This window comes from Mus pahari, unplaced genomic scaffold, assembly GCF_900095145.1.
Source record: "Mus pahari unplaced genomic scaffold, PAHARI_EIJ_v1.1 scaffold_8522_1, whole genome shotgun sequence".
Taxonomy (NCBI): Eukaryota; Metazoa; Chordata; class Mammalia; order Rodentia; family Muridae; genus Mus; species Mus pahari.
Window position 1 is genome coordinate 28,098 of NW_018393165.1, and position 10,751 is coordinate 38,848.

A 10,751-nucleotide genomic window follows, 5' to 3' on the forward strand; every position below is an offset into this window, starting at 1 on the left:
TATATATTCCAAGTGTTTATAAGTCTCAGGATATCTGGTATATTAGAATGTATGTTATCAGTTATAATTCTAGTACAACATTACTATAAGGTTTAAAAATAATCACATTAATTAGTTTATAATTCCCTCAAAAATTTAATTGCATGAAAAATATAGGGGTGTGGGACTCAAAACTACTATAAAATGGAAGCCTGTGTGTTTCTTTTAAAATTTTGCAACTGTTGCATCTCAAAACTCTGAACAATCTTACTTTTAACCCAACAATACTGGTTCAGGATCTTGAGATGCTAATTATACAAACATATGAAATTAAACTTGACAATGAAATTTAGATAAATGGGAATTACTCTTCCTAAACCTCAAATGTGATTTGATGGTTTCAACAGAAATTTGTAATTTGAATAAGAACAACTCAGTAGATTCATATCTCTGAATACTTGTTCCCAAGTTGCTGGAAATGTTAGGAGGTGTGGCCTTGTTGGAGGAGGTGTGACATTAGAAGTAGCCATTGAGGTCTCTAAAGACTTGGATCATTCCCACTTTGTTCTCTGCCTTGTGGTTGTGAACCTAGATATGAACTCTCAGCTACTGCCACAATGCCATGCCCATCAGTTGGCTGCCATGCTCCCTGTCATGATGGTCATAGGTTCTAGCCTTCTGAAACTGGAAGTGTCCAATAATCTATTCTTTCTATAAATGACCCTGCACAGTGTCTTATCCTAGCAACAGAAAAGTAAGCAAGTCACCCCTCCATCACCTTCCTTTTTCATATGACCTAGTCAGATCATCTCCAGGATAATGCTCATCTTGGGGAGAAGGGACAATAAAAAAAATCAAACTATGGGATGTCTGATAGGCGGTATGATCCAGACTTAACCTGACAAAACCACGTGATGGGTGGGTGGGATCCAAGCAATGGGTGTAAAAGAACTCTGGACAGTGTGGAGGAAGGGGTGGCATTCATAATGGTCTCCCACTAGGAGCTGAGGCCCTTCCGAAGCTACCTCCACAGAAGGATGAGAGAATGGAGCAGCTGGGAACCTGCACTATCAATTCAGTGCTTACCCTTGGGCCTGGGTGTGGGAAGAGACAACGACTACAATGACAACAACAACAACAACACCAACACCAAGAACAACAACTGTACCTCTCTAGCAAAGCACTCAGCTACTTTCTTTGAGAGGAACTGGCAGAGAGGATGAATGCTGGGAAAGGCATTGGAGGATTCCTGATGACACATATGAAGTCCTACTGGCCCTCACTATGTGGTCTCTAATCTCCTCCTTCCCTTCTTCCCTCCCTCTCCCTATAGCCTTCCTAAATGTAACTTAATATTATAAGCACTTCCTGTTATGAACTGCAGTCTCTCTCTCTAGTCTTTAATACAAATTAAATATGAAGCAGATTATGAATATCAAAGAGGTTCAGACCCATTCCTTAGGTCTCTAGTTCAATAATCTTTTGTTAGTATTACAAAATATTGCAAAATATTGCAAATATTGACATGTCCATTCCATTTAGGACATAAAAGAGCTTCCAGGAAAGGAGAAAACTGATCTTCAGTGTCTAAATAGGAGAGAGACCTTTAGGCCCAGGGCCTGCCCAAGACCAGTTGTGGGTGAGGCCCGAATTCACTTTATCCAACTATACAGTGACTTTTTCGCTGTGCCACTTGTGAATGTTGTTTACAGGTCCACCTGATTTTTATGCTGAAGACAAGAGAGCCCTCCTTACACCCGGTCCATGTCCCCCAACCCCTAGATCACTTACTGGACAATTCCTCTTCGTGTTTTCGACTGAAGGTCCTGAACAGGGCTCTGATCTCCTGCAGCTCTTCCTTCTGCGCCAACATTTGGACAATCCTCTGGCCCAGAAACCCTCCTGCTCCTGTCACCAGGCAGCTCCACCCAGGCATGGTCAACACAGGACTCAGATAGTTGAGGGTGTAGTTGTGATGTAAGGTAGTCCTGTGGAGTGGTTCAATGTGTACAGAGTCATGGAATTCCTACTACACTTACATACTAGAAAAATGTGCTGGAGCTAATTTCACCCATTCCTCTCATAGACATCACATCTCTGATCCCAAATCTTGTGGGATGTTCTCTAAGAAGCAAGGAAAAACATAAAATCAAAACCAGAGTACACATATGCACTGGACCCCAGATATGCAATCTCTATGTTAGGTCATCTTTGACACTGAGACACTACTTTAGACTGTTCCTCAAGCTTGTCTCTCTCACCTTAGATGCCAGTTACAAACTCTGGGTTGTCATACCTGTGCTTATGAGAAACCTCTCACAAGATTTATTCCTAAAAAGTCTGACTGTATATGGTTAGTATTTTCAGCTTCAGACCTCTGACTTCAGAAATCCAAGCTCACTTTTCTAAAGGATACAGAGGGAGTGATGCACAGGCTGTGGAATGAGAAAGAGGAACAAGGCTTCTACTCCCTTGCTTGATGTATCAGCTTCTAGTAATGTCTAACTCATCAGCTCCAAACAAGCTTAGGAGGCTGGGCCCTCCTTCAACAGTTAATAATGTAGACAATACTTAATAATTCAATGAAGACAATTCTCCAATAGAGCTTTCCTCTTCCTAGATGGCTCCAGGTTAAGTCAAGTATACAACAAAGGTTAATCAATACCCAGCCAGAGTGTTCTTTCATTGTGTTAGGTATAATATCTTTTGTTACCATATTAAGTCCTTTACTTAGTATCAACTACTTTGTACATCTTACAGTTCACTGCAGTGAATACACATGTTCATCTAAAGGAAATATAATTATTCCACGAAATAATCTGACAGTTGTTTGTTTCATTGTTTAGATTGACAACAGTAGATGAGTAAATGGTCCTAGGGCAGAAAAACTCTAAGACTTGTCCAATCTATAGCCCATGTACCCATGTGGTCAAGAATAGCTATGAATGCAGCCCAACACAAAATTAAGAGTTTATTTAAAACATTAAGAAATTTTTATTTCATTTTGTTATTCCATTATGAGGTTCTTGACTGAGAACTTCATAGGTGACCAAATATGAATGTCATTTGAAAAGGTGGCACATACCTGCATGGAAAAGGAGTACTTACTTAAGTTAGAGGACTACTTAGGTGAATATCTGCAATGACATACCTGTCCACTTTTATAATATAATTAAGAGTAAGAAAGGTAACTATTATACTACAAGCCCATTGAAAGGTAGCTATGAACCATCATTGCTAATCTATATACCAAAACCAACAAATAGAATGACAAAAATCCAAGAGGAGGCATGAGACATAGGAACCTACTGGTTTTTGTATGCAGAAATCTCACCCCCAAACACTAAATGGGAAGTCATAATATGTATACAAAGACTCTGTGGGGTAAAAGGAGTAGAAAATGTTTCTATAAAGGAAATAAAATGATATAAGAATAGTTAGTTGAAATTTTAAAAAAGGAAGAGCCCTGACAAAACATTATGAGACAAAGAATCTCCAAAGATGCCATTGATTTAGACTTTGTTGGCCAACTTCTGCTGGGAATGCAGTCTACTTTTAAGAATAGTTTATTCTCTCAGTGAACCTCCCTTGGATCAATCTAAATTTTCTTTGACAAGAGTATCAGTTGGAGAGTGCTTCTGAGTTAGGTATCAGTGTATATGACCACTTCTTTCAGTTCTAGGACCCCAGTTGGTGCAGATCTGTGTAGGCCATCCCTGTGCATGCTGCATAAGTCCCTCTGGGTTCATAAGTGTATGGATCATGTTGATTTTAGAAGGCCCTTTTTGGTGTTTTTCATCCCCTCTGGCTCTTACACTCACTTTGCCTCTTCCATGGGGTTCCCTGTGCCCTGAGTGGGGATTTGATGGAGACATCCCATTTAAGACTGAATGTTCCAAGGTCTCTCTTTCTCTGCAGTGTCTGGCTATGGTTCTTTCTATGTGCTCCCATCCTCTGCAGGATGAAGCTTCCCTAATGATGCCTGAGCCATGCATTATCAGAATGTCCTTAGGTGTCATCATATTAGTGCTCTTTTTCTCTTTCAGAGAAGTAATATTTGGTTTTACCTTAGGTCTCTGGGCTATCTAGTCTGTGTTCTGTTCACGCAAGCAATGGTGGATGTGAGTTCCAGCTCATGGAGTGTTTTTTTCCAAGACAGGGTTTCTCAGTATAGCTCTGGCTGTCCTAGAACCCACTCAGTAGATCAGGCTGACCTCAAACTCGGAAATTTGACTGCCTCTGCCTCCCAAGTGCTGGGATTAAAGGCGTGTACCACCACTGTCTGGCCTATGGAGTTGGTCTTAAATCAAATCAGACACTGTCTTGTTACACCCACAAGCTCTTTGTTACTACTAACATATGTTGCAGGCAGGACACCATTGTAGATCCAAGGATTTGTGGCTGGTTTGGTGGTTTCATTTCTCCTTTGGTAGCGTAAGGACACACTACAATGAGAAAGATGCCAGCATATAGAAATGAAGGCTCTAGGTAGATACCAGTTTGACTTCTCCATATTTCATGGTTTTGTAGATGTTTTCTTCAGCAATGTGGCCTTGCTGTTAGTTTGTGGAGAGCAACATACTTTTTGGCAACAGCTTAGGTTGTTCAGTGGTTTCCATAGGACCACTTTTGCCAACAACTCAGTTAGATTTGACCTGGTTCTGGTATTAGAAGTTTCAGGTGGTAAGAATAGATATCCAATTGGAGTTTGGTTTCCCCCATTATTTGTTGATTTTATTTAGACCACCTTCATATCTATATATATCTACTTTAGGAAGCTCCTACTGTATTAAATTTCCCTACTCCCCTTCCAGTGGCCCATAATTGAGCACTCACCCTAAATTTTTCCCCTGTTCCTCTTCTTTCCTGATTCTCTCACCTTAATATTCTCACTCAAATCTCTTCCCTTCATCCATCCATATTCAACTATTCCTTTTTCCTTTTCTAGGTAGATCTCTCTGTCCACCCCAAATCCCTTCCTGTGTACCTAAATTCTGTGGTTCTATAGATTGTAGCTTTCTACGGATGCCTTAATAACTAACATCCACATATAAGGGAATACGTACCATAGTTGACTTTCTGGATCAGAGTTATCTCACTCAGGATGATTTCTTTTATATTTCCATTGATTTACCTATAAAATTTGGGAAGTCATTTTTCCTCCCAGTGGTTTTCCCACATTTTCATTATCCATTCATTGGTTGATGGACATCTAACCTGTTCCCAAATCATGGATATTATCAAGAGAGCAGCAGTCAGCATTCCTGAGGAAGTGTCTGTGTGGTAGGATGAGTTGTCCTTTAGGTATGTGCTCCAGAGCGGTAAAGCTGAGAATTGAGGTAGATCAATTTCCACCTTCCTCAGGAAGCCACACTGATTTCCATACTGTTTTTAAAAATCCATACTCTCCCCAGCAATGACTAAGTCTTACCCTCGTTCTACATCCTCACCAGCTGAGTTATCACTTGCTATATTAAACTTAGGTATTCTGACTGGTGTAACATGAAAGTTCAAAGTAGTTTTCATTTGCATTTCTTTCACAGCTAGGGAAGACCAACATTCCTTTTTTTCTTTTCTTTTTTTAAAATATTCATTTATTTATTATATGTAAGTACATTGTAGCTGTCTTCAGACACATGAGAAGAGGGCATCATATCTTATAGATGGTTGTGAGCCACCATGTGTTTGCTGGGATTTGAACTGAGGACCTCCATAAGAGCAGTCAGTGTTTTTAACTGCTGAGCCATTTCTCTAGCTCCCCAACATTTCTTTAAGTTTTTCTCAGCCATTTGAGTTTCCTCTTTTGAGAATTCTACATGTACATTCATTAGTACATTATTCTTAGATGGGCTGTTTTCTTGTTATCTAATTTGTTGAATTATTTGTATATTTTGGATATTCGCCCTCTATTGAATATGTAGTTGGTAAAATCTATTCCCATTCTGTAGATTGCAGCTTTGTCAAAATTCTGGTGTTCTTTGACCTGCAGAACCTTATCTGTATCATTAAATCTATTCATTAATTATTGATCTTAGTGCATTTGCTACAACGTTCTGTACAGAAGGCGTTTTCCTGTGCTGATAAGTACATGTCTATTCCCCACTTACTCTTCTATCAACTTCAGTGTATCTCCTTTAGTTCTGAGGTTGTGTGTGTGTGTGTGTGTGTGTGTGTGTGTGTGTGCAGAGTAGTAATTGTGGATCTATGGGCATTTTTCTGCATACAGCCATCCTGTTTGACCAATTCCAAATGTCAAAGTTGCTGTCTTATTTTTCATTGTGTACTTCTGTATTCTTTTTTAAGATTCTGATCTCTATGTGTATGTGGATTGTGTCTAGGTCTTCAATTCGATTTCTTTGATTGTGTTTGCTTTTTTTCCAATACCATGCTGTTTTTATTACTATGGCTCCATAGTACAACTTAAAATTGGGAATAGTGATACCTCAAGCAATCTTTAAATTCATCAATGTTTTATGTATCTCAGTTTTTTCTATGTATGTGTGTTCATATGAGGATTTTTGAAGAATTATGTTGGAGTTTTGATGGGAACTGCAGAGAATCAGCAGACTGCTTTTATTAGGATTGCTCTTGTGGCTAGACTAGTCCCATTACCATGGAATCTCTTTCCATCTTCTGATACTCTCTTCAGTGTCTTAAGATTTTTAATCAGACCATCTTTCACTTGCTTGGTTCGAGTTAATCTAAGATATTTTATATAATTTAGGGTGATTGGGAAAGGTTTTGCTTCCCAGAATATTTTTCTCTGTCTATTTGTCATTTGAATATAGGAGGGTACTGATTTTTGTGTGTTAACTTTCTATGGTGCTATTTGCTTTAAGTGTATCTACTCTAGGAGATTTCCAATGGAATTAGTTGGTTAGGGGCTAATTATTTATCTTTGGCTAGTTAGATTTATGTAACATCCGTTCTTTGTCCCATTTTGTATCTGAACTAACACCTCTTGTTAATAAATAAACTAGTAACTGGAAACTTATGTCCTGTGATAATAAGTACAAACCTCCTAGAATCTACTCACTTAGCAGACAATTAACTTCTACTGTTCCAAGAGCCAGAAATGTCATGAGCTAGCATCTTAGGTCTATAGAATAGTTTGCACAACTTGCTGTACCTGCCCTTCTGGTTAGCTCACCAATGAATTTTAACATTGCCTTGATTTATAACTTTCTTTTTCTATTAAATGAAAACTGTCCTGTGAAATTGCTTCCATGTTGGAATATAGCATTTGGAGCTATCTAAATCTATTTTTCCAGTCATGGTAATGCAAAATGTCTCCAGATTCAACTGTCTCTTATTTCTTTTAACATAAGAGCTTGCTTCCCCCACCCCCACATTTGTGAACTGCCATCTATCTGTGTGCTGTTGACAGGACATTGGTCTGCTGTAAGACTACCAATTCATCTTAACCACTTAGTTATCTCTGCAGCCCCACAATTTATTTTGGACCCTGATTCTTAGAGTGCCACAAACCTGAAAGCCATTGAAGACACTGGGAAGCTCTAGTAGGGTGGCTCTGAAGGCAACAGTTGAGCCCTGGTTCTACCTTTGCTCTCTGATTCATGGCTCACCATGATGTGAGCAGGCTAGAGATTCTTTGACTTCAGATTAAGGCTAGAGAATTCCTACAATGTCACAAGACTATTTCAGTACATGATTGGTGGGAGAGTAAAAGAGCAGAATGCCAAAGATGTGTTGAGAGTAAATACTACATTTTCAATGTAAGCAGTGCCATTTGAAATGTGAAGAAATTCTCACAAGTGGGCCGGAAATGACTCCTCTTAGGTTTGTCTCTGTATCCCATTTCTGATTGAAACTCTTCTCTAAGGTGACTGACTCAGTCTAACTTCTCTCTCTGCCTCTGACTTTTTGCTCTACTTGTCCTCAAACTAAATCCAGCAATCTTTTTAATATTCTGGCTCACCATGCTCTGGGCAGTTCTGTCTTCACCTGTGTCTAGCTTGTTTTCTCTTTAACCTCTGTCTGTAAAACTCACTCAGTAAAACTGCCTCCTTCTCTACTCTCTCTTTCCTCTTTTCCCCCTGTGGTTCTACTTTAAGTAGCCTCTTTTTCTGTCTGTTCCAGCGTTAGATGGACATATCCTACCTCTTACTTATTCTGTCAAGTCTTTCTGTAATTCACCACTTTGTGTGCCTTTCAATTAGATGTCACTTTCAAACATGGGCTCTTCTATCTACAAACTAAGTTTATGTTCATTGTTGTGGATTAAAGATGTGTACTAAACACATATCTGTATTCCAGCCAGAAGGATTAAAGGTTTGTACTAAAGGCTGAGTGATATCCTTTTTGCATGTTTGGTCCAGGAGGGTCTAACTGCTGCTTGGTTCTTCAGCAGAACTCGGTATCGTTTACATAATGCTAGATTCCAGGCTTATGCAATGTAAGTTTCTTGTATCATGGAAGCTTTTATTTCCATTTTAAAGGAAGACTGTGAACTCAAGAGTAAATTGTAGTAAGATTGGAGTCACTTTGGGAAACCCTGAGATACTGATTTGCAGGGCTATGATGGTGAACCATGGCCTTCTGTACAGAGCCTAAGACATAAAAGGTGTGTAATATGGAACAAATATAGAGAGATACCTAACCAACAAATGTAACCAGACAGACTGAGAGACCATGTGTGCTACCAAGATCAAAGCCATAGAGAAAGGACTGCCCATTCCTGTTGGAACATACTGGACATTGTGAACAAAAGTCTCCCTGTATGGACCTTGTCTCCTTCCTTCTTGTCTTGTTCAAGTTCATGCAATACTCATTTTGGACCAATGTAAATATGAGCACAAGTTTTAGATGCTAGGTCCTCAGGTATTCTACTGAAGTCTAGATAGACCTGTGGGATGGTCAATAGGTTAGTGAACAGCCAAAGTCAACTGCGAGAGGTGGCTTGAACCAGTACTTAACTCTCTCCAGCAGGCTGGAGATTCCCTGCAAAGGTGGCTCTAAGGAAGTGGAAGTGCTTGAGAAACCCCTTTATAGGGAGTCAAGTGTCAAAAAGAAGGGCTTTCCTGAAGGTTCCGTCACGTCGATTTTTTTTCCCAAGTGGTGGTGTAGGATGTTTCTCTCTCACATTGCTTCTCTTCTTCTTTCCCTCCGTCCACATTCCCCATCTTCCCCTTTCTGTTATCTATAAGGTGATTAATTTTTCTACCATAAAGTCCCAGTAGATTTCTGCTTCCTAATTCTCATCATTATTATGTAACTTGCTCTTTTAAAAATCTTTCATGAAATACTTTCAATTCACATGTATATTTATTATCAAAGCATTCTTCCTCTTTCCTCATCTTTCCTCCTTCTGCTAGACATTTGATAAAATCTGCTTATGTTGTACATAGATATTCTGTTCACTCACTCTGTGTCGCCTGCTTGGTCTAACATGGTCAACAAAGAGGTTATACATGACATACTCCTCACACAGAAATATGGTAAATGACACTGAACATATTTAGAAGAGCAGTGCTCTTAGTCATGGATAAAACATGGAGGTGTTGAAGTGAGTGGCCTTGTATAGGGAGTGGGTAAGGAATGGAGATGAATGTATTAGCAGAAGTCACATCCTGTTACTGCTTCTAGTGGAAAAATACACAAGTACTCTTTTACACATATTGAAAGCCAAATCTGAGAACAGCGGAGCCCTCTGATTTCAGCCTCAAGCATGTTGACCTCAAATGTCCTTTAAGACCATTTTCTCAGAAATACATCCCCTCTTTCACCCCTGTGATATGGAAGGAAGGCTCAGAAAAGAGTAAAGGTTATTCAAAATGTTTTGTTCCTGACAACTACTAGAACAACTGTGCCAATGGAAGTTACTGTTGCTTTTTCTTGCTAGAATTTGACGTACTGTGGGAATGCACACTGGAAGCTCATCCAAGGAAGTAGAAACCTCCCTACCAGGCAGCTTATTCTTTACTTTGTATTACTGATACAAAACACCACAGCCAACACAACTTATGAAAGAAAGCAATTAATTGGACTTACCTTTTGTTTCCAAGGGTTTTAGATCCGAAGGTAGGCACAGTTCCCTTTTTGATCTGGATGCAGAGAACAGAGGGCAGTAAGATCGTTTGGAAGCCTCAAAGTTCAATTCCAGTGACATACCTCTGTCAACAAGGCCACACCCCCTAATGCTTCTGTAGCACTTGTACCTATAGGAACCTCGGGGTTAAACATGTAAGCCTATGTGGGTGTTTGCGTCCAAACACCATGAACCTCTGGAGCTTCATCAGGACTGTTTCTGTAGAGCCCCCTTAGTTGTTTCTACTGGATGTATTAAGAGCCTTATTTAAGGTTTCTTTAGCTTACTTTCCCACTATGGCTCCTCTAATCTTATCTGCTGGATCGTGTAAGCCCCTGATTAGATGATGCTATTTGCTGATTCTCTCCCATGTCTTGCTCTCTCTCTCCTTGGCTCTCTCTCTGTCTCTCCTTGGCCTCCCCCCTCTCTCTATGTCTCTCTTCTACTTTTCATGGTAATTTTGCTTTTGATAGCTTTGTATTAATAAAAACCACACATTCAATACTGAAATTATGAATGCAATGGATCATTACTATATAGGGAACATAATTGATGTAGCTGTGAAAATCAACAAGATGCTATTTGTTTTGAAGACATTGTTACAATATCAAGCAAGGGGAGGGGAAGAGTTATAGAAAATTATTTCTTTGGTCATTGCACCCCCACGATGTTGTGGCTGATTTGCAAACCCGACAAGTGAACAGGGATGATTTGGGATGCTGAT

The 10,751-nt window shown here is 39.5% G+C and overlaps 1 protein-coding gene across 4 annotated transcripts in view; it reads right to left on the reverse strand.

The window, feature by feature from the left end:
- The window catches only part of LOC110315378 (NADPH-dependent 3-keto-steroid reductase Hsd3b5), a 19,487-nt gene extending 9,442 nt beyond the window's left edge, over window positions 1-10,045 (reverse strand). Inside the window, exons 1-2 of one of the 4 annotated variants that reach the window (XM_021189454.1) lie at window positions 9,991-10,045; window positions 1,771-1,967 (exon numbers count right to left, since the gene is read on the reverse strand). In XM_021189454.1, coding sequence (XP_021045113.1) covers window positions 1,771-1,915 — 145 coding nt within the window. In that variant the 5' untranslated portion in view covers window positions 1,916-1,967; window positions 9,991-10,045. Of the gene's footprint in view, window positions 1-1,770; window positions 1,968-2,275; window positions 2,511-9,990 lie in introns of those variants that run through there. The other 3 variants (XM_021189453.1, XM_021189455.1, XM_021189456.1) reach the window with 3 other exon arrangements.
- Between the last annotated feature and the right edge of the window lie 706 nt (window positions 10,046-10,751).